Raw genomic sequence first — 24,475 nt, 5'->3', positions numbered from 1 at the left:
TTCCAATATTTTCATCATTCAGTGATATTTATTCCCACAGTAAATGTCCCGTGTGGCTCAGTTGGTAGAGCATGGCACCTGCAACGGCAAGGTCGTGGGTTCGATTCCCACGGGCTACCAGTACGGGAAAACGTTTTTTTAAATGTATCCACTCACTACTGTAAGTCGCTCTGCAAAAAGTTTGCAGAATAACGTATTTTGAAATTGCTAACTGAGCAACTAGAGATCCTGGTTCGAGTCCAGGCGGCGAGACCTATGGGGCGGCGCACAATTGGCCCAGCGTAGTCTGGGTTAGGGGAGGGTTTGGCCTGCAGGGATGTCCTTGTCCCATCGCCCTCTAGTGGCAGGCCGGGCGCATGCACGCTGACACGGTCGCCAGGTGAACAGTGTTTCCTCCGAGACATTGGTGTGGCTGGCTTCCGGGTGAAGTAGGTGTTGTGTCAAGAAGCAGTGTGGCTTGGTTGGGTTGTGTTTCGGAGGACCATGGCTCTCGATCTTCGCCTCTCCCAAGACTGTAACTACCAATTGGATATCATAAAAGCATGGGCTTACCTTACAAAATATCACTTTTTTTTTTTTAACATGACAGCAGTTTGATGTGGTGCAAATTGTTTGGGAAAAATATGAATTGTATTTTATACCGTTATATTTAATGATATTCTTAGCCTATTCTAAAATGCTGTATATGTGTGTTGATTGTGATCAGGGTAGCCTGGTGTGCCTTGCCTGTTTAAGGAACAAAATCACTATTGGTTTCATGTGCATGGCGCAGCCATTTAGAATATAGGCTGCACAGACCAATAACATAATTCCAACTCAAAATATGCCATTCTATTCTTTTGAAAACATATTTTATTAGTCTTATGTTTCTTAGGACCTGCCAAAAACGTATTTGTGATGGTGTACATTCAATTAATTTATTAAAATACTACTCCCACTCCTAATCTTGCCGGCATGTGCACGGGAGGTATAAAAGGCTTATCCCGGCAAGAACGTGGCAAAAAATTGGACTGTACGAATTGGGCTCTAAAAAACATTACCTGATTATTTTTTTTTTAAACAAGCAACATACCGTAAAGTCTGTCTGTAAATGGTGTGAGATGAAGAAGTTATCTTTCGTCTTTGTTGTGAGTGGAGGGGGAGGGGATTGGTGTCTGTGGAGTGAGAAGAGACCAAAAATACATAAAACGCTCATAAAAATGAACATTAAATAAAAACCTAGATTCTTGTGATACGGGCATTTGAAACATCGCGGCAAAAAATATATTTGAATATATCATTCATTTGATATATCACCCAGTCTTACTTGTACATAAGAGAAGACATTCTTGGGGGGGCTTCCAATGACCAATCTGTTTCGTTCTAAAACAAGTGTTCACGGAGTGCATACATTCTCAGATAAGGGAAACATGTCTCAAAGTATAAAAGGCTAACACAGGTAGGTATGCACGCTGTGTTAGACCACACTGTGTTATACCATCTGATCTGCCCAGCTACTGCTGTTCAGTCATGTTGAGAAGTCATTTAAAATAAGACATTTGCTAAGTGAGTCAAAGACAGGTGAAATAGAAGGCACAGCTTCACATGATCCATGTTTCCCTCATCCTGGCCATCCCTACAGAGCATGGGGCCAGTTCTTCTGACACACAGTAATGGCCAGGTATTGATGCCAGATAATAAATATTGGTGATGAGTTTCCTGTCCATGTTGAACTCAGTGAGCACACTGATGAGCTTTGTCAGAGTGAAGGAAGAGTTGAACAACTGACACTGTTGTTAGACCTCAGCCAGGGGGAGATGAGTTATCAAACAAATGTATCTGCTCATCACAGAGAATCCTCTGCTTCCTCATTTATTTGGAATCTAATATTTTCAGAAAATATCAAAGTGGAGTTAAGCCGGAATTTAATCTGCAAATCTAACCACACCTGGAGTCTTAATTGGGGATAGAGAAAGCAGCCAAAGTGACATTTTGAAAGCATGCCACAAAGCAGGCATCTAGCCAGTCTCTGTGGAGTTGGACATCATGTTCATGTTGACACCAGATGCTGAGCTGCCAAGGCCTCCTCCGTGCTTCTGCTGCAGTCACGGGACTTGTGCCTGGTGCAGAATAAAAGGAAACGAGCATAGAGCTCTAACTCAGTGAGTGGACACAGGGTGGTTTTGTCCATTCCCCAAGAAACAGTGGTGGTTTGGTCCAGTCCTCAACACTATGCATGTTATTGATTTAATTGTTTTTTTTACTACTGGCTTTAAGATACTCACACTTTCCCCAGACAAACTCAAACTGGACATTTCAGCATCTGGAATGTATGACGGACGTAAATCTTTTACAATAATTTTGGCTCCTATACAATACTTATTACTCTGAGTACAGTTAAATTACTACAGTTGATTTTTCATATATACAGGATTTATACAAACAAAAACAAGAGTTGTTGAGTTGAAAGTATAAAGAAATGAATACGAGTACAGGCAAAACAAAAGCTTAAGCTTCTGTATGAGTAAGCAGAATGTGTCTTGTTATTCGCAACATTAAACAATCTCTTGTAGTCGTGAACCAGTAAAGCACTGTGTCCTGGCATCCAGATATTGTTGCCTTCTGCCATTCTTCAGATCACACCAGAGTGGGGAGGCAGAGAGTGCAGACAGACAGAAGTCAGGTCACAATACCACAGAAAGAACCAAGACATGTTACAGTAAGTATATTCAGTAGTAAAGCAGTTTCAAGAGCACTAACCCCTTCCTACCCCCCTCTATCCCTCTCCTTTCATCTGTGTTCCCAGCCAGAGGTTCAGTCAGTCAATTAGGTAATGTCCTCTTGTTGGCCACAGAAACAGGTGATGAGAGAGTGCAGAGAGGAGGGAATTGTTCCAGTCTTTTAGCCCGTAGCTGAGCCAGCTCCAGGACTTGAGTCTTTACTTAAATGGACAATCTCCTGAGACAGAACTTCAAGGTCCTAAAAAAGACAAACAAAAATTGCTATTTTAATACCACAAAGCTGAGTAGCAAACCAAAACCTCTGCTCATTTCTGGCATTTTCATATCCAAAACTCTTTCATCATTCATCCTCGTTTATTCTGATGTACTGTAGCTACTGAAATACCAAATATCAGAGAGTTCATGCAAGGTGTTGGGAAACAACTGTAACATTGACAATTGTAGCATGGAGAGTATATAATATCAACCAAATCAACATTTCCTCCTGCCAGGGTGCAGGGGGGCCATTTAGCAGACAGACTCAGGTTCAGCTGCAATCTCCTACCAGAAAAAGCCAATGTCCCTTCCTCTGTGTGCTCACTCTAAAGCAAGAGCCATCAAATATTAACAGGGCTGTTTGTTTCTGGGCTGGTGGCTCCAACAGGCACTGAATATTCATGACTCGCTGCTTGCCGCTGCCCACAAAATCCAGAGAGGAGATGGGGGGGGGGGGGGGGGGGGGGGGGGGCAGCAGCCTGCCTTCCCACCTGCAGGTTTACCAGTATCGAGCGCAATCATCACGTCACCCTTTGTCATTCTGCACTTTGTGGGCTGCGACACGGCTTCATCATGCTCCAGCACACGATTAGGAGCCCATGGCTGAAAGGCTGCTTAGTAGCAGCGGTGAGGGAGGGACTGTGAGGGAGGGATGGGGAAGGAAGGAGGGACGGGGAAGGAGAGACAGGGAGGTGGAAGAGGAGAGGAATGAGGGTGGCCCTACATGGTTGCTCTCCCCTACAGCATTCTCTCATAAGTGTTTAATCAGATCAGGATTTTCTCATTTAATTTGGATAAAAGCAAACAGTTACGTTGCTGTTAACAAGTCTGGCACAACTAGCCACCAGCGATGGGCTGCTTATGTCAGAGCCTGCAGCCGCTTCTTCCACAACTAGCCACCAGCGTTGAGCTGCTTATGTCAGAGCCTGCAGCCGCTTCTTCCACAACTAGCCACCAGCGATGGGCTGCTTATGTCAGAGCCTGCAGCCGCTTCTTCCACAACTAGCCACCAGCGTTGGGCTGCTTATGTCAGAGCCCGCAGCCGCTTCTTCCACAACTAGCCACCAGCGTTGAGCTGCTTATGTCAGAGCCTGCAGCCGCTTCTTCCACAACTAGCCACCAGCGTTGAGCTGCTTATGTCAGAGCCTGCAGCCGCTTCTTCCACAACTAGCCACCAGCGTTGGGCTGCTTATGTCAGAGCCTGCAGCCGCTTCTTCCACAACTAGCCACCAGCGTTGAGCTGCTTATATCAGAGCCTGCAGCCGCTTCTTCCACAACTAGCCACCAGCGTTGAGCTGCTTATGTCAGAGCCTGCAGCCGCTTCTTCCACAACTAGCCACCAGCGTTGGGCTGCTTATGTCAGAGCCTGCAGCCGCTTCTTCCACAACTAGCCACCAGCGTTGAGCTGCTTATGTCAGAGCCTGCAGCCGCTTCTTCCACAACTAGCCACCAGCGTTGAGCTGCTTATGTCAGAGCCTGCAGCCGCTTCTTCCACAACTAGCCACCAGCGTTGAGCTGCTTATGTCAGAGCCTGCAGCCGCTTCTTCCACAACTAGCCACCAGCGTTGAGCTGCTTATGTCAGAGCCTGCAGCCGCTTCTTCCACAACTAGCCACCAGCTTTGGGCTGCTTATGTCAGAGCCTGCAGCCGCTTCTTCCACAAATAGCCACCAGCGTTGGGCTGCTTATGTCAGAGCCTGCAGCCGCTTCTTCCACAACTAGCCACCAGCGTTGAGCTGCTTATGTCAGAGCCTGCAGCCGCTTCTTCCACAACTAGCCACCAGCTTTGGGCTGCTTATGTCAGAGCCTGCAGCCGCTTCTTCCACAACTAGCCACCAGCGTTGAGCTGCTTATGTCAGAGCCTGCAGCCGCTTCTTCCACAACTAGCCACCAGCGTTGAGCTGCTTATGTCAGAGCCTGCAGCCGCTTCTTCCACAACTAGCCACCAGTGTTGAGCTGCTTATGTCAGAGCCTGCAGCCGCTTCTTCCACAACTAGCCACCAGCGTTGAGCTGCTTATGTCAGAGCCTGCAGCCGCTTCTTCCACAACTAGCCACCAGCGTTGAGCTGCTTATGTCAGAGCCTGCAGCCGCTTCTTCCACAACTAGCCACCAGCGTTGAGCTGCTTATATCAGAGCCTGCAGCCGCTTCTTCCACAACTAGCCACCAGCTTTGGGCTGCTTATGTCAGAGCCTGCAGCCGCTTCTTCCACAAATAGCCACCAGCGTTGGGCTGCTTATGTCAGAGCCTGCAGCCGCTTCTTCCACAACTAGCCACCAGCGTTGAGCTGCTTATGTCAGAGCCTGCAGCCGCTTCTTCCACAACTAGCCACCAGCTTTGGGCTGCTTATGTCAGAGCCTGCAGCCGCTTCTTCCACAACTAGCCACCAGCGTTGAGCTGCTTATGTCAGAGCCTGCAGCCGCTTCTTCCACAACTAGCCACCAGCGTTGAGCTGCTTATGTAAGAGCCAGCAGCCGATTGTTCCACAACTAGCCACATTTTTGGGGGAACTGTAATTGAGCTCTCTTCCCATCTGCATAAAACAAATGCGTGACGACGTTCCCAGAATATTTATCATGCATATTAAATGATCATATTTACGATGGAGAACATCAAAGGGGATCATTGGCTGTCTGTAAATCAAAGATCCAGAGGAGGACAACTACAACCGAATATCAGACTTGATTTATTTGTATGGACACACTGACAGCTATTCTAAGTTATCTAGAAAGTTAGCAGAGCCAGAGTGCCGGCAAGCCCTGTCCCAAATTTCTCAGGTGTCTTCCAAGCCAAGGTTAAAGCCGGTTGTTTGTGTAACCTACAACTCCCCGTGGGAGTTACACACCACACAGCCAAGAACCTAGACTGTCTCCAAGACCTACTACAGCACTACATCCCTCACTGTAGCTAACCAGCACACACACACACAGTATAAATATCAACAGAGAACTGTATCATTGATGCAACAATAAACAGGGTCAGTTACCACCCCCATCACCGATTAGTTCAGCACAGTTCCTCAAAAGGCCAGGAGAAATTTGATAGGTTCATGTTCTGAGGTAATAATCTGCATGATGATGGAAACACCACACTGTAATCCAATCAAACAAGAGACTGCACCACCATACCTTGCTTGGAGGAGACCCATTTCTATTCCTGCGTAGAAACCCATTTGAACATTAAGGCGGCGCTCCAACGCCTTGGCCTGTGATGAATAATAACCTCTATGGTGCACTAGTCTCAGGGCTGGATGGCAGCAGGCAGGCATGCCACCTACACATGCACACTGACTGACTACACACATCTCCCAAAGTCACACATTTGGCCCTCGGTATGGATCCCCACACATCAACTCATCTGCAGTGTAGCCCGCCTACCTTCTGCAGTGTAGCCCGCCTACCTTCTGCAGTGTAGCCCGCCTACCTTCTGCAGTGTAGCCCGCCTACCTTCTGCAGTGTAGCCCGCCTACCTTCTGCAGTGTAGCCCGCCTACCTTCTGCAGTGTAGCCCGCCTACCTTCTGCAGTGTAGCCCGCCTACCTTCTGCAGTGTAGCCCGCCTACCTTCTGCAGTGTAGCCCGCCTACCTTCTGCAGTGTAGCCCGCCTACCTTCTGCAGTGTAGCTTACAGTGCCGTGAAAAAGTATTTGCCCCCTTTTCTGATTTTCAAAATGTATGCATATTTTTAATACTGAATGTTTTTCAGATCTTCAACCAAAACCTAATATTAGATAAAGGGAACCTAAATTTTACAAATAACAAAAGTATACTTATTTTATTTATTTATTTAAAGTTATGTAACACTCAATTCCCCTGTGTGAAAAAGTAATTACCCCATTACACTCAATAACTGGTTGTGCCACCTTCAGCTAATGCTTTTTGCAGTTGTTGATCAGTCTGTCACATCACTGTGGAGGAATTTTGGCCCACTCTTGCATGAAGAACTTTAACTTATTGACATTTGTGGGTTTTCAAGCATGAACTGCTTGTTTCAAATGCTGCCACAACATATCAACTGGGATTAGGTCTGGACTTTGACTAGGCTATTCCAAAACTTCACATTTGTTAATATTTAACCATTTTCATGTTTTGGAATATTGTATTGCTGCGTTCAGTTTCAAAATGTTTTTATTTTTGTTGTTATTTGTAAACTCAGGTTCCCTTTATATAATATTAGGTTTTGGTTGAAGATCTGAAAACATTCAGTATCAAAAATGTGCAAAAATAGAGAAAATCAGAAAGGAGGCAAATAGTTTTTCACCGCAGTGTACCTCCTGTAGTGTGGCCCACCTCCTGTAGTGTGGCCCACCTCCTGTAGTGTGGCCTACCTTCTGTAGATGCATGTTCTTGGTCAGCTGTTCCTCCAGCATGTTCTGCAGCTTCTTGTTCATTTCCCGCAGGTTCTCGTCCCCAGGCTTCACCAGGTCCCTGAGCACAGAGCCCAAGCCATGACCATGTCCCCCCACCTGGCCCACGTGATGGGCAACCGCCGTTGCACCATGTGCACCATGTGCTGCAGGGGAGAGAAGGTACACGTTACTCAAAGGGACAATTCACAGCCATGCTTCATTGAACTAGAGCCAGCAGTTGTTCCTCGAGACCAACCCAGGAAATAACCTAGGGCCTTAGTTAAAACTGGCTTATAAATTATATCTAATGTACATTTAATTTGTCAGTGATAATGAACATTTTGTTATATTTAACAAGACATGTAATTCATTCAATGTGAATCAGTTGTAGTACATGTTGAGATCAATGATTCAAATGCAGCAGTATCACCCATCCATTAGCCTACATCTAATCACTTGATAACTTTATGCAGCAGTATCACCCATCCATTAGCCTACATCTAATCACTTGATAACTTTATGCAGCAGTATCACCCATCCATTAGCCTACATCTAATCACTTGATCACCCATCCATTAGCCTACATCTAATCACTTGATCACCCATCCATTAGCCTACATCTAATCACTTGATAACTTTATGCAGCAGTATCACCCATCCATTAGCCTACATCTAATCACTTGATAACTTTATGCAGCAGTATCACCCATCCATTAGCCTACATCTAATCACTTGATAACTTTATGCAGCAGTATCACCCATCCATTAGCCTACATCTAATCACTTGATAACTTTATGTAGCAGTATCACCCATCCATTAGCCTACATCTAATCACTTGATAACTTTATGCAGCAGTATCACCCATCCATTAGCCTACATCTAATCACTTGATCACCCATCCATTAGCCTACATCTAATCACTTGATCACCCATCCATTAGCCTACATCTAATCACTTGATCATTTTATGCAGCAGTATCACCCATCCATTAGCCTACATCTAATCACTTGATAACTTTATGCAGCAGTATCACCCATCCATTAGCCTACATCTAATCACTTGATAACTTTATGCAGCAGTATCACCCATCCATTAGCCTACATCTAATCACTTGATAACTTTATGCAGCAGTATCACCCATCCATTAGCCTACATCTAATCACTTGATCACCCATCCATTAGCCTACATCTAATCACTTGATCACCCATCCATTAGCCTACATCTAATCACTTGATAACTTTATGCAGCAGTATCACCCATCCATTAGCCTACATCTAATCACTTGATAACTTTATGCAGCAGTATCACCCATCCATTAGCCTACATCTAATCACTTGATAACTTTATGCAGCAGTATCACCCATCCATTAGCCTACATCTAATCACTTGATAACTTTATGCAGCAGTATCACCCATCCATTAGCCTACATCTAATCACTTGATCACCCATCCATTAGCCTACATCTAATCACTTGATCACCCATCCATTAGCCTACATCTAATCACTTGATCATTTTATGCAGCAGTATCACCCATCCATTAGCCTACATCTAATCACTTGATAACTTTATGCAGCAGTATCACCCATCCATTAGCCTACATCTAATCACTTGATAACTTTATGCAGCAGTATCACCCATCCATTAGCCTACATCTAATCACTTGATAACTTTATGCAGCAGTATCACCCATCCATTAGCCTACATCTAATCACTTGATCACCCATCCATTAGCCTACATCTAATCACTTGATCACCCATCCATTAGCCTACATCTAATCACTTGATAACTTTATGCAGCAGTATCACCCATCCATTAGCCTACATCTAATCACTTGATAATTTTATGCAGCAGTTCCATTACCATATGGTCTATAAGTTGATTCTAGTCAGTCTATTCTGGGAGGAGTATGCCCTGCTGGAGATCCCTGGTTAGGTACTTTAAACCCCTCAACAGTTAACTAAAGGGACTGAGCAGTTATCTGTCTGACTAATGAGATATTGTTCCTCACGTTCGATACCATTTGAAAAGACAACACTAGAGATGCTCTACAAGGCAGATATAGATCTATTTCCAAACAATGACAGTTGAGAAAAAATAGTGAACCTCCTGTGTGATAATGTGTTTAGGTCTTCTAGCATACTCATGGTAGGCTTAAAACACATATACTGTAAATACAAAAGTATGTGGACACCCCTTCAAAATGCTGGATCTGGCTATTTCAGCCACAGCCGTTTCTGTCAGGTGTATAAAATCGAGCACACAGCCATGCAATCTCCATAGACAAACATTGGCAGTAGAATGGCCTTACTGAAAAGTCCAGTGACTTTCAACGTGGCACTGTCATATCATGCCATCTTTCCAGTAAGTCAGTTGGTCAAATTTCTGCTCTGCTAGAGCTGCCCCGATCAACTAAGTGCTGTTCTTGTGAAGTGGAAAAGTTTAGGAACAACAACGGCTTGGTCGCAGAGTGGTAGACCACACACATCTGTCCTCGGTTGCAAGACTCACTTCCAAGTTCCAAACTGCCTCTGGAAGCAACGTCAGCACAATAACTGTTAGTCGAGAGCTTCATGAAATGTGTTTCGATGGCCGAGCAGCCGCACACACACAAGCCTAAGATCACCAAGCGCAATGCAAAGCATCAGCTGGAGTGGTGTAAAGCTCGCCAACATTGTACTCTGAAGCAGTGGAAACACGTTATCTCGAGTGATGACACGCTTCACGATCTTGCAGTTCGCTGGACGAATCTGGGTTTTGCGGATGCCAGGAGAACGCTACCTCCCTGAATGCATAGTGCCAAATGTAAAGTTTGGTGGAGGAGGAATAATGGTCTGGGGCTGTTCCTCATGGTTCGGCTAGGCACCTTACTTCCAGTGAAGGGAAATCTTAACGCTACAGGACACAATGACATTCTAGATAATAATGTAATTCCAACGTTGTGGCAACAGTTTGGGGAAGGCCATTTCCTGTTTCAGCATGACAATGCACCTGTGCACAAAACGAGGTCGACACAGAAATGCATTGTCGCGATTGGTATGGAAGAACTTGACTGGCCTGCACATAGCACTGACCTCAACCCCATCGAACACCTTTGGGATGAATTGGAACGCCGACTGCGAGCCAAGCCTACTTTTGGTCATGTAGAGTATGATTTTACGGTTCCTTTAAACTAGGACCTACAGTTGAAGTCGGAAGTTTACATACACCTTAGCCAAATACATTTAAACTCAGTTTTTCACAATTCCTGATATTTAATCCTAGTAAAAATTCCCTGTCCTAGGTCAGTTAGGATCACCACTTTAGTTTAATAATGTGAAATGTCAGAATAAATAGTAGAGAGTGATTTATTTCAGTTTTTATTTCTTTCATCACATTCCCAGTGGCTCAGAAGTTTACATACACTCAATTACTATTTGGTAGCATTGCCTTTAAAATTTTTTAACTTGGGTCAAACGTTTTGGGTAGCCTTCCACAAGATTCCCACAATAAGTTGGGTGAATTTTGGCCCATTCCTCCTGACAGAGCTGGTGTAACTGAGTCAGGTTTGTAGGCCTCCTTACTCGCACACGCTTTTTCAGTTATGCCCACAAATTCCCTATAGGATTGAGGTCAGGGCTTTGTGATGGCCACTCCAATACCTAAACTTTGTTGTCCTTAAGGCATTTTGCCACAACTTTGGAAGTATGCTTGGGTTCATTGTCCATTTGGAAGACCCATATGCGACAACCCAGCAGCAGGACCGCTACCTCCGCCTTTGTGCAAGGAGGAGCACTGCCAGAGCCCTGCAAAATGACCTCCAGCAGGCCACAAATGTGCATGTGTCTGCTCAAATGGTCAGAAACAGACTCCATGAGGGTGGTATGAGGGCCCGACTTCCACAGGTGGGGGTTGTGCTTACAGCCCAATACCGTGCAGGACGTTTGGCATTTGCCAGAGAACACCAAGATTGGCAAATTCGCCACTGGCGCCCTGTGCTCTTCACAGATGAAAGCAGGTTCACACTGAGCACATGAGCACATGTGACAGACGTGACAGAGTCTGGAGACGCCGTGGAGAACGTTCTGCTGCCTGCAACATCCTCCAGCATGACCGGTTTGGCGGTGGGTCAGTCATGGTGTGGGGGGGCATTTCTTTGTGGGGCCGCACAGCCCTCCATGTGCTCGCCAGAGGTAGCCTGACTGCCATTAGGTACCGAGATGAGATCCTCAGACCCCTTGTGAGACCATATGCTGACACATGCACATTTGTGGCCTGCTGGAGGTCATTTTGCAGGGCTCTGGCAGTGCTCCTCCTTGCACAAAGGCGGAGGTAGCGGTCCTGCTGCTGGGTTGTTGCCCTCCTACGGCCTCCTCCACGTCTCCTGATGTACTGGCCTGTCTCCTGGTAGCGCCTCCATGCTCTGGACACTACGCTGACAGACACAGCAAACCTTCTTGCCACAGCTCGCATTGATGTGCCATCCTGGATGAGCTGCACTACCTGAGCCACTTGTGTGGGTTGTAGACTCCGTCTCATGCTACCACTAGAGTGAGAGCACCGCCAGCATTCAAAAGTGACCAAAACATCAGCCAGGAAGCATAGGAACTGAGAAGTGGTCTGTGGTCACCACCTGCAGAATCACTCCTTTATTGGGGGTGTCTTGCTAATTGCCTATAATTTCCACCTTTTGTCTATTCCATTTGCACAACAGCATGTGAAATTTATTGTCAATCAGTGTTGCTTCCTAAGTGGACAGTTTGATTTCACAGAAGTGTGATTGACTTGGAGTTACATTGTGTTGTTTAAGTGTTCCCTTTCTTTTTTTGAGCAGTGTATATATTATGGAATTATGTTATAAGTATATATATATTTGTACGGATACAGCTTTAGAACAAAGTTCTACAGTATTAGTAAAAATGTGATCGATACACGTAGATGATCTTGTTGCTGTAGTGTTTGTAACACCCTGGTAGGTTGATTAATAACCTGAACCAGATTACAGGCACTGGTTACAGTGAGAAGCTTCCTCTTGAGCGGACAGCTTGATGAAAACCAGTCAATATTCAGGTCCCCAAGAAAGTAGACCTCTCTGTTGACATCACATACACTATCAAGCATTTCACATATCTTATTTAGATACTGACTGTTAGCACTCGGTGGCCTATAGCAACACCCCAAAAGAAGGCTTAGATGTGCCAAGTGAACCTGCAACCACAACACTTCAACACTTGACATAAGCTCTTCTCTAAGCATTAGCTATCAGAGATAAGACACAATACTGAAAAGAGCAAACAAAGCAAGAGACATTCAGCAGTTCATTAATCAATTGGTGTGCGTGCTGTGGGGTTGAAGCTACGAACCCATAGGCTTGGCCCTCTCAATAAGGTTTGTATCACAACTAAAGTGGCCAAATAACTTCTTAAAATTAAGCACATTAATCCGCTTTACAAGGGGTGTAGAGCCTAACTGGCATATATTAGCAGCGTGTGAGTTTCAAGTTTGGGGAAGACAATTTTCACCATATAAATGCACCTTTATAATAAAAGCATTACATGCATAATTGCATTTGCTGTCAATTTTTATAATGGTGTTTTCCGCTAATGGAACATTCACGCTTATAGTCTACTACCATGTGTGCATTGCTGCGCTTATAATGTGAAGAAATACCCTAATAGTTTAACCTAAATGTTCTGATCTGTTGTGTCAGCCACATTGCATAAAAAAGGTTTTTTGATGCTAGTGGTTGTATTAATTTGGGATCTATAGCTTCCCCAGACAATTTTTGGAATATTTATTGCACAGAATAGGTTGACTTTAGTACTATGGGGGATAGTAGATTGACATAGACTAGTGCTTTTGCTATTGGTTAAGCCTACTCATCTTGTTGGCTGATGAAAAGTAGATGTGGACAGTTCTTCCAATATCTTCAATATGCACCTCTGAATTGGATAAGGACGTGCACAGTTGCCACAGCCCTGGTCACAGCAGCTGTAACCCTAAACGCAGTAGGCTTTACTTAAAGATCATGACAGATCATGACAGATCATGACATTGACGACATTGACGTGATATTGTAACTGAACAAGCTTATGGCATGATTAATTGAGGACATGTTTTCTATTGGGGGAGTTGATGACATTGTCAGCTCCTTGTAGACACAAGGTCCCCTACTTGAAGGGTGCATAGTGCTCCGCTGGCCATGAAGTCAGCTCCCTGCTGAACTGTCACACTGTTATTAAGTGGGGTTCAACACGGGTCAAAAGTAGGGATCGTCTGAACAGCGTCGGGTCGCCAGCGTTGTAAAGGGTACATCCAATCAAGATCACTTTTCACAATCTGACACTTATAACATCAAGCCCACTGAGGAGATGCTAGGTTAACTTTCTCTAGACTAAATATGTGTGTGTGTGTGTGTGTGTGTGTGTGTGTGTGTGTGTGTGTGTGTGTGTGTGTGTGTGTGTGTGTGTGTGTGTGTGTGTGTGTGTGTGTGTGTGTGTGTGTACAGGGGCGCATGCAATTCATGTGTGACACTTTGGAAATGTGTATTTAATATTTTAGAAAAGGTTCATTTTAGTTCACCGTGTTTCCCGTGACAAATCAATATTGTGTTTCAGTACTGTAGCTGATAAAGGAAGAGCTATCTTAACAAGAAAAAGCTGCTCAGCAGAGTAAGTGACAACACATTGATAATGGAGACATTAGTTCCAACACTTAAAGGGATACTTTGGGATTTTGGCAATGAAGCCCTTTATCTACTTCCCCTGAGTCAGATGAACTCATGGATAACATTTTTATGTCTCTGCATCCAGTATGAAGTAAGTTAAGAGGTAGTTTTGCCAGCCGATGCTTAGCGCAACGACTAGAAGTCTATGGTATCTACTAGCATGCTAGCAGTTTTACATACTTCCAGTCATTGAGCTAATGCTAATGCTTTGGGGCGGCAGGTAGCCTAGTGGTTAGAGCATTGGGACAGTAACCGAAAAGGTGCTAGATTGAATCCCCGAGCTGACAAGGTATAAATCTGTCGTTCTGCCCCTGAACAAGGCAGTTAACCCACTGTCCCCCGATACGCCATCATTGTAAATAAGAATTTGCTCTGACTGACTTGCCTGGTTAAAGTTAAAAAATAAAAAAAAATAAAAAAAATGCTAGTTAGCAACATCCTTCAAACTGCATGCAGAGATATAGAAATGGTATCCATGAGTTCATCTGACTGAGGAAGTAGAAAAAGGGCTTCATTGCCAAAATCCTGAAGTACCCCTTTAAGGATTAGCCAACCTTTGGTAGGATTGCCTTGCTTTTATTGTTCCAGGCTATGCTTGACATTTTTGTCACCTGTGAAGACTGACAGTAAACACCACAAGTAGACTGCCTTTCATTGCTATAATACAGTACAAAAATGCTGCGCTCTTGACTTTAACAAGTCACCCTCATCTTCATGTGATTCTAGTAAGAAATGTACTTAATAGGAAAATAAATACAATAGAAATAGACATCAAAAAGCTATACTTGAATATAGCCTATATGTACTTTATCTCCAATCCCATCTTTCCTTCTAGTACTAGTGTGGGGATACTCGGTTGACTCAGATTTGATTTATTTAATTTAACTAGGCAAGTCAGTTAAGAACAAATTCTTATTTACAATGATGGCCTACCCCGGCCAAACCCTAACCCGGACGACGCTGGGCCAATTGTGCGCCGCCCTATGGGACTCCCAATCACAGACGGTTGTGATGTAGTGACGCCTCTAGCACTGAGATGCAGTGCCTTAGCCCGCTGCGCCACTCGGGAGCCAAATGCAGAGCAGACTGACATAACACAAAGTGACACAACATCTGCAACACCGACTCACTGATGCTGTAAGCCCGGCTTGAACCAGAGATGGAAGATAGACATTCTCACCTTCCTTTAACTAATGATACCTCCTGTTCAGAATCATCAAACACTGTTATTCTACTTTGCTCTGGTAAGGTTAGAATTCTACAAAACATTGATAAAACCACAAAGATCTCTAATAGGTAAGAATTGCTCTTTTCTTGAATCATAGAAACCTTCCAGGTCTTTTCCTCCCATAAGAGAGGTTTGCTGCAGAAGTGCACTGAGATGCCAACATGGCCGAACAGTCATGCTACTAGTCTCAGTGGTCCTGGTGCTACTGAACTGCAGAAGCAACACAGTGAGCCATGGCTGCCTGCCACCCCAGAGGCACTACAACTAACTGCAGCCCAGCCTGCTCTCAACTCCCACAGGATGAGAGTGGGCTAAGTGGAAACACTGCCAGGAGGTATACAGGCTAGATCTATAGAAACAATGAAGCCCTGCCTGTTGAAAGTGTACAGTGTTTTCAGAAAGTATCCACACCACTTGAGTTTTATCCTAAATGTGTTGTGTTAAAGCCTGAATTAAACATTTTGTCACTGGCCTTCACACAATACCCCAAGATGTCAAAAGGGAATTATGCTTTTCAAAATTATACAAATTAATTAAAAATGAAAATCTGAACTGTCTTGAGTCAATAAATATTCAACCCCTTTGTTATGGCAAACCGAAATAAGTTCAGGAGGACAATTTAACAAGTCACAGACTCTCTGTGTCCAATAATAGTTTTTAACATGATTTTTGAACGGCTACCTAATCTCTGTACCCCACATATACAATTACCTGTAAGGTCCCTCGGGCGAGCAGTGAATTTAAAACACAGATTCAACCAAAACCACAACGGTTTTCCAATGCCTGGCAAAGAAGGGCACCTCATTGGTAGATGGGTAAAACTGAGGATGGATCAACAACATTGTAGTTACACCACAATACTAACCTAATTGACATAGTGAAAAGGAGGAAGACTGTACAGAACAAAAATTATTCCAAAACATGCATCCTGTTTGCAACAAGGCACAAAAAAAAAAATCTGTCTCCTTTCCATCAGACTTTGGGAAATTAATAAACCTTTCAGCAGGACAATAACCTAAAACACAAGGCCAAATCTACACTGGAGTTGATTACCAAGAAGTCAGTGAATATTCCTGAGTGGCCGAGTTACAGTGTTGACCTAAATCTACTTGAAAATATTTGGTAAGACCTGAAAATGGTTGTCTAGCAATGATCAACAACCAATTTGACAGAGATTGAAGAATTAAACAAATTATAATGAGCAAATGTTGCACAATCCAGGTGTGAAAAGCTGTTAGAGGCTTACCCAGAAAGACTCACATCTGTAATCACTGCCAAAGGTGCTTCTAACATGTACTGACTCAGGGGTGTGAATACTTATGTAAATTAGATACTTCTGTATTTCCTTTTCAATACATTTACAAACATTTCTTAAAACATGTTTTCACTTTGTCATTATGGGGTATAGTGTGTAGATGGGCGAAGAAAACAACAATTTAATGAATTTTGAAATCCGGCTGTAACACTGCAAAATGTGGAATATGTCAAGGGGTATGAATACTTTCTGAAGGCTCTGTACGTGTCATTTCCTGTTACGGACGCACTACATTGCACATGTCATTTCCAGTGATAAATCATTCCTCTACAAGAGAGCAGATCTATACAATGTTCACTTATAACAACTTCATTATTAAAAAATGACTTTCTGTGTGGAGCAATCCCATGACAATGTTTCCATTAACAGGTTCAGAGAATAGAAATGAGGCTTTGTGAAAAAGAAAGGATGCAAAATCAACACGCTTCCCAAATTGATAAAGGACCTACTGTCATGTATCACATCCAATAAAACATCGACCTGTAAGCTGCTTCATTCTAGAAGGTCGGCCGTTTCTGGAGTTGTCCAAGCAGAACAAACAGTGTTGGATGAAAAGGTTAGGCAGTGACCTACGTCACGCAGCTGCAGCAGTGGTGTACAAGACGAGGGGGTTACAGACTGCAGCAGTATAAAACTTCTCTAGCAGGGAAGAGCACTTAACCAGGAGAGGAATCTAGTCTACGAATAAACTCCCTGTCCACACATGACTGCAGCGCAGACCTGACTGACTGCCCCATTAACCAACTCCCATAATCCCTAGTACACTCCATCTCTCTCTCGCTCCATCTCTCTCAATTCAATTCAAAGGGCATTATTGGCATGGGAAACATGTCTACATTGCCAAAGCAAGCGGAATAGATAAAAACAAAAGTGAAATAAACAATCAGAAATGAACAGTAAACATTACACTCACAAAAGTTTCAAAATAATAGAGACATTTCAAATGTTATATTATGGCTATTTGTAACATTTGTGCAAAGGGAAAATAAATAGACCAATAAATATAGGTTGTATTTACAATGGTGTTTGTTCTCTACTGGTTGCCCTTTTCTTGCTGCTGTGAAGGCACACTGTGGTTTTTCAACTAATAGATATGCAAGTTTATCAAAATTGGATTGGTTTAAAAAAAAATATATGGTGTGTCTAATCTGAGAGTGTAACTCTCTCTCTCGCTCTATCCATCGCTAAAGAAAAGGGCTGGAGGGAATAACTGCCGTTTTACGTGCTCCTTACCAAATGTTTTTTTTGCGTTGATTTTTTGCACATAATGTTTTCGCAATCATTTCCTATGACCTAAAAGAGCTTCTGGACATCAGAACACTGATCACTAACCTCGATTTGGATGAAGATTTCTACTTTAATGAGTCGGAGGCGAAGGACATACTACTCAGTTCGCTAGTGCGGCCAGACCAAGTGATGATTTGATACGATGTTGCACTTCACTAGCAAAAAGCTCAAGTCAAGACAGATCAAGACGGAGGCAGACAGGAGGAGTAGATAGATGAATGTGATTGAAAGAACCAACATTTTCATCAGGATATTTTCTACTGTTTTATTTGTTGGCTTAAGGCCTATGTATTTGACTTAGTTAACGATGGAAGTTCTAGGTCTACTGCTGCATCTCTATGTATTTGACTTAGTTAACGATGGAAGTTCTAGGCCTACTGCTGCATCTCTATGTATTTGACTTAGTTAACGATGGAAGTTCTAGGCCTACTGCTGCATCTCTATGTATTTTACTTAGTTAACGATGGAAGTTCTAGGTCTACTGCTGCATCTCTATGTATTTGACTTAGTTAACGATGGAAGTTCTAGGTCTACTGCTGCATCTCTACACTGTCGTTTCTTTACCATCCAGTAGATCACAGTGTATCAATGTGTCCATATGGCAGAGGCTAGTGCTCTTGGCATAGTTGAATTTAAACTTCTAGATTTTTATCATATTACTTTGGATTTCTTTGATGAACCATGTGACAATGACTTTGAGAAATGAAAACGATATTATTGATATTAAACTGTTCCAAGAAATGTTCTATATAAACAATAATCAGAACTGGCACACAGATCGGTAGAAATATTATGATAAACTGTAACCTTGCACAAACTTGAAACTCACGAGCTGCCTACGGTCTTTACTAATAAAACCATTACAACTATTGTGAAGGCGCAAGCACGTGAAGACATAGGAGGTCCGTGAAAAAACTTGCCCCCCTATGAAAATCAAAGGCCCATCTAACTGATTCATTCTGCCGCAGGGTCTTTACGGTCGTTATCAGTAGCCTAGTTGATTAGACTAAGAAATTGTCTTGTTTTCTTCCCATACAGTTTAGCTGTAGGCTGCTGCATAATTTCTGTGAAGAGTTCTTGCTTGTGTAAGTCGGGAGTGATGTGTTATCATGTTTGCTAAATAAATACCGGAGGACAGTGGAGCGGGGCACACTTTGCTAGATGACGCGCTTTGTGCCCAGCGCAACCTGCGATTACCGTGAATCTGATTGGTCAAGACACAGAACAGAATGCACAGAACCTGAAGCACTCCAATATAAAAGGACAGATAGTGTTACATAGTGTGCAAGATGACAAACAAATCTTGAGTCACGTGACTCGAGTCCGCATCTCTGATTAGCTGTATAGGGCCATAAGCAAACAAGAAAATGCTTAACAAGAAGCAGCGCTCCTAGTGGCCGGTGATTCTAATGCTGGAAATCTGAAATCAGTCTTACCTCATTTCTACCAGCATGTCACCTGTGCAAATAGAGCCCAAAAAAACCTCTAGATCACCTGTACGCCACACACAGAGACGCATACAAAGCTCTCCCTCACACAAATCTGACATTAACTCTATCTTCCTGATTCCAGCTTACAAGCAAATATTCATCTGATGGCATTGAGGAGTTTACCACATCAGTCACTGGCTTCATTAATAAGTGCATCGACGACGTCATCCCCACAGTGACCGTTCGTACATATCCCAACCAGAAGCCATGGATTAAAGGTTAGAGCTACCGCTTTCAAGGAGCGGGACACTAATCAAGACGCTTATAAGAAATCAGCGTCAATACAGGACCAAGATTGAATCCTGCTCTTCCGGCTCTGATGCTCGTCGGCTGTGGCAGGGCTTGCAAACTATCACGGATAAAAAAAAAAAAAAGGGAAAACCAGCCGCGACCTGCCCAGTGATGAGAACCTACCAGACAAGCTAAATGTCTTCTACGCTTGCGGTGAGGCAAGCAACACTGAACCATGCATGAGAGCACCAGCTGTTCCGGATGACTGATCACACTCTTCGTAGACGATGTAAGACCTTTAAAACCTGATGAGGATAGAGGGCGCTATTTACACTTTGGGGGAAAAACGTGCCCAGTTTAAACGGCCTCGTACTCTATTCTTGCTCGTACAATATGCATATTATTATTACTATTGGATAGAAAACACTCTCTAGTTTCTAAAACCGTTTGAATTTTGTCTGTGAGTAAAACAGAACTCATTTGGCAGCACACTTTCTGACCAGGAAGTGGAAAGTCTGAAAATTATGCTCTGTTCAAGGGCCTGCCTATAAATGGGCATGACACGTATGAGTATACATGCACGTCATACACCTTCCCCAGGATGTCAAGATGCAGTGAGAGAAGAAATGGAGTGATTATCTTGGTCTGAGATGGAATACGTCCTCTTGGAATGACGTGTCACCCATTTTATGTTTTCAGGAAGGCGCGAAGTTGGTCCTGGATTTGCCATCAGAATAGCTGTCGTTATAGGCGATTACTATCTCCGGCTTTGATTTTATTTGATACATGTGACCATATCATCGTAAAGTATGTTTTTTCAATATAGTTTTATTAGATTTTTGAAATGTATTCGGGACGTTAGGCGTGTTGCGTTGTGTGCCTTTGTTCAGAAAGGAGAGCTTCGCGCCACTTGGCCAGTGTGTTTGCTAAATCAGGAGGGAAAAACGATGTTCTAAATCCAAACAACGACTGTTCTGGACAAAGGACCCCTTGTCCAACATTCTGATGGAAGATCACCAAAAGTAGGACCCATTTTGTGATGCTATTTCATATATCTGTCGAACTGTATACTAGTAGTTTTGCGCCCATATTTTGGGCACTCTCTCGCTATAACGTAAGGTGGATGTCGTAATGAAGATATTTTTAGAATTCTAACACTGCGATTGCATTAAGAACTAGTGTTACTATCATTTCCTATACAACATGTATTTTTTTGTAATGTTTATGAATAGCTATTTGGTCAGAATAGGTGAGAGTCTAATAGAAATATCCGCACATTCTGGGAAAAAGAAGCTACATTAGCATAATGGATAACCACTGATTTCAGCTCTAAATATGCACATTTTCGAACAAAACATAAGTGTATGTATAACCTGATGTTATAGGACTGTCATCTGAGGAAGGTTTATGAAGGTTAGTGAAAATTGATATCTTTTGCTGGTTTATTCGCTATCGCTAACGTGCCTTGATGAATGAATGCGGTTGTGTGTAGGCTATTGTAGTAAGCTAATATAATGCTATATTGTGTTTTCGCTGTAAAACACTTAAAAAATCTGAAATATTGGCTGGATTCACAAGATGCTTGTCTTTCATTTCTGTACACGATGCATTTTTCAGAAATGTTTTATGATGAGTATTTAGGTATTCCACGTTGGTCTCTATAATTACTCTGGCTGCTTCGGTGCTATTTTTGACGGTAGCTGTGATGGTAGCTGCAATGTAAAACTGATTTATACCTCAAATATGCACATTTTTCGAACAAAACATAGATTTATTGTATAACATGTTATAAGACTGTCATCTGATGAAGTTGTTTCTTGGTTAGTTTGATTGGTTCTTGGTTAGTTAGGTTGGCTTTGTGCATGCTACCTGTGCTGTGAAAAATGTCTGTCCTTCTTTGTATTTGGTGGTGAGCTAACATAAATATACGTGCTGTTTTCGCTGTAAAACATTTTAAAAATCGGACATGTTGACTGGATTCACAAGATGTGTATCTTTCATTTGCTGTATTGGACTTGTTAATGTGTGAAAGTTAAATATTTCGAAAAAATATTTTTTGAATTTCGCGCTCTGCCTTTTCAGTGGAATGTGGGAGGAGTTCCGCTAGCGGAATGCTGGGGCTAGACAGGTTAAACAGGTCAACATTCAAAAGGCCGCGGTGCCAGACAGATTACCGGGACGTGTACTCCGAGCATGCGCTGACCAGCTGGCCAGTGAAGTGTCTTCACTCACATATTCAAACTCTCCCTGATATAGTCTGTAATACCTATATGTTTCAAGCAGACCACCATAGTCCCTGTGTCAAGAACGCCAAGTTAAATAACTATTACCCCGTAGCACTCACATCTAAAGCTATGAAGTGCTTTGAAAGGCTGGTCATGGCTCAAATCAACACCATCATCCCAGACCCATTCCAATTCGCACACTGCCACAACAGATCTACAGATGAAGCATTATCTATTGCACTCCACACAGACTTTTCCCCCTTGGACAAAAGGAACACCAACGTGAGAATGCTGTTCATTGACTACAGCTCAGAGTTCAACACCATAGTGCCCTCCAAGATCATCCCTTAGCTAAGGACCGTGAGATTAAACACCACCTTCTGCAACTGGATCCTGGACTTCCTGACAGGCCGCCCCCAGGTGGTAAGGGTATGCAACAGCACAGGTTGACCCTGTTTTGAAGGTTTGAGCACCTGGAGGACCTCCTCTGCCACTTTCACGTCATCATCAGACAAGGTGACGATGTCTTTGTTTTTTTCTGGGTCTTGTCTGTCAGTGCAGAGTATACAGCTGCTTGCTGCTCAAGATAGCTCTCCAACATGTCATAAGGGGAGTTCCATCTTGTTGTGACATGGTGTATGAGCTTGTGGGTCGGTAGCTGTAGCATTTCTTACTTGGTCTTAAGCACATGAGCAGCTGTTGTGCTTCGGTGGAAAAAGTAAACCACCTTCCTGATCCTCCCAAGGAGGCGGTCCATCTGGTTCACTGAGAGTTGGCTCCTGTCACTGACACACCAGGGTGATGACGCTTTAAATGTTTGGCCGTGCTCAATGTATTTCCATGATCATACGGCTTTCTTGTGGCACAATGCCTACACACCGTAATGGTGTTGTCCACCACCCTTCTTCCGTCATCATATTTGACAGGGAAACCAAAATGCTCCCATACATGAGACTTAAATGAAGCGGGAGGCTTTTCCAGTTCTTCAGCTCCTCCCCCAGCCATGGCTGTCACTGCTCTTTTTTCTTCTTTGCTTTTTGCAACGCGAGCATCCAGGATTGATTCGTTGGGATTCAACATGCCCCGTTCACGTGAACAATACACACAACTGCTTTTTTTAAATAATCAAAATCAACCTTCAGGTTTCAGAGTAAAACACAGCACACGTCTTGTCTTTATCTTTTCATTGCAACTCTGCATCGAGATTTAGGGAATTATTACTTTAAAAAGTAACAGCGGCAGTAAAACTGTATTTCACACTATGATGGTTAAACTTTGCGATTGATCCGCGGCTCACATGCGGGCCGAACCGTGGGGTTGATCCGTACGGATCAACTACGGTCCGTTAAACCACTAGTCAAATGCTACAAGTTCCTCAGTGTCCACATCACTGAGGAACTATCACGGTCCAAGCACACCAACAGAGGCACAACAATTACTTTTCCCCATCAGGAAGCTGAAAAGATTTGGCATGGGCCCTCAGATCCTCAAGAAGTTCTACAGCTTCACCATTGAGAGCATCTTGACTTGCTTTCCTAACCCTAACCCCTACCTACATGTACATATTACCTCAATTACGTCAACTGCCTTGTACCCCTGCACATTGACTCGGTACCGGTACTCCTTGTATATAGCCTGGTTACTGTTGTTTTATTGTTACCATTTCATTTTTGCAAATGTTTTTTACTTTTTAACTCTGCATTGTTGGGAGAGTAAGCATTTCACGGTAAAGTCTACACCTGTTGTATTCTACGCATGTGACAAATATGACTCTTTATCGCTTTCTAACAATCACAATTCAATTTATTGGCATGGGAAACATATGCCAAAGCAAGTGAAATATACAAAAAAACTAAATGGAAATGAGTAGAAATTAACAGTAAACATTGAAAAGTAAAAAAATAATAGGCATTTCAAATGTCATATTATTGACGATCTCCATCTGTCTCTCGCCCTCTGCCTCCATCGCTAGACCGCTGTCTAACACGTCAAGACATCTCTATTACACCAACTGATCACTCCTCAAAACTCTATTAAATACAGTGCCTTCAGAAAGTATTCATACCACTTCACTTATTCCACATTTTGTTATGTTACAGCATGAATACAAAATGTATTAAATTGTTTTTTCTCGCGCATCTACACACAATACAATACCCCATAATAAACATGCTATTAGAAATGTTTGCAAATGTATTAATAATCAAATACAGAACTCTTCACACCCCTGAGTATATACTTTGTAGAAGCGCCTTTGGCAGCGATTACAGCTGTGAGTCTTTCTGGGTAAGTCCCTAAGAGCTTTCCACACCTGGATTGTGCAACATTTGCCCATTATTCTGTTCAAAATACTCAAATTGGTTGTTGATCATTGCTAGATAACCATTTTCAGGTCTTGCCATAGATTTTCAAGTAGATTTAAGTCAAAACTAGCTCGGCCACTCAGTAAGATTCAGTCTTCTTTGGTCTTGTGTTTTAGGTTATTGTCCTGTTGAAAGATGAACTCATCTCCCAGTGTCTGGTGGAAAGCAGACTGAACCAGGTTCTCCCATAGCTCCATTCAGTCTCCTTTTTATCCTGAAAAACTCCCCAGTCCTTAATGATTACCAGCATACCCATAACATGATGCAGTCACCACTATGCTTGAAAATCTGGAGAGTGGTACTCAGTAA

The 24,475-nt window shown here is 43.1% G+C and overlaps 1 protein-coding gene across 2 annotated transcripts in view; it reads right to left on the bottom strand.

The window, feature by feature from the left end:
• Window positions 1–828: 828 nt before the first annotated feature.
• Window positions 829–24,475, bottom strand: part of gripap1 (GRIP1 associated protein 1) — an 80,825-nt gene continuing 57,178 nt past the window's right edge. For both annotated transcript variants that reach the window (XM_039011214.1, XM_039011215.1), the window contains 2 exons: window positions 7,299–7,483; window positions 829–2,958 (listed from right to left, as the gene is read on the bottom strand). In XM_039011214.1, coding sequence (XP_038867142.1) covers window positions 2,881–2,958; window positions 7,299–7,483 — 263 coding nt within the window. In that variant the 3' untranslated portion in view covers window positions 829–2,880. The remainder of the gene's footprint in view (window positions 2,959–7,298; window positions 7,484–24,475) is intronic.

This window comes from Salvelinus namaycush, chromosome 16 (genome assembly GCF_016432855.1).
Source record: "Salvelinus namaycush isolate Seneca chromosome 16, SaNama_1.0, whole genome shotgun sequence".
In the NCBI taxonomy this organism is placed as follows: Eukaryota; Metazoa; Chordata; class Actinopteri; order Salmoniformes; family Salmonidae; genus Salvelinus; species Salvelinus namaycush.
This window is presented reverse-complemented; position numbering and strand designations above follow the sequence as displayed.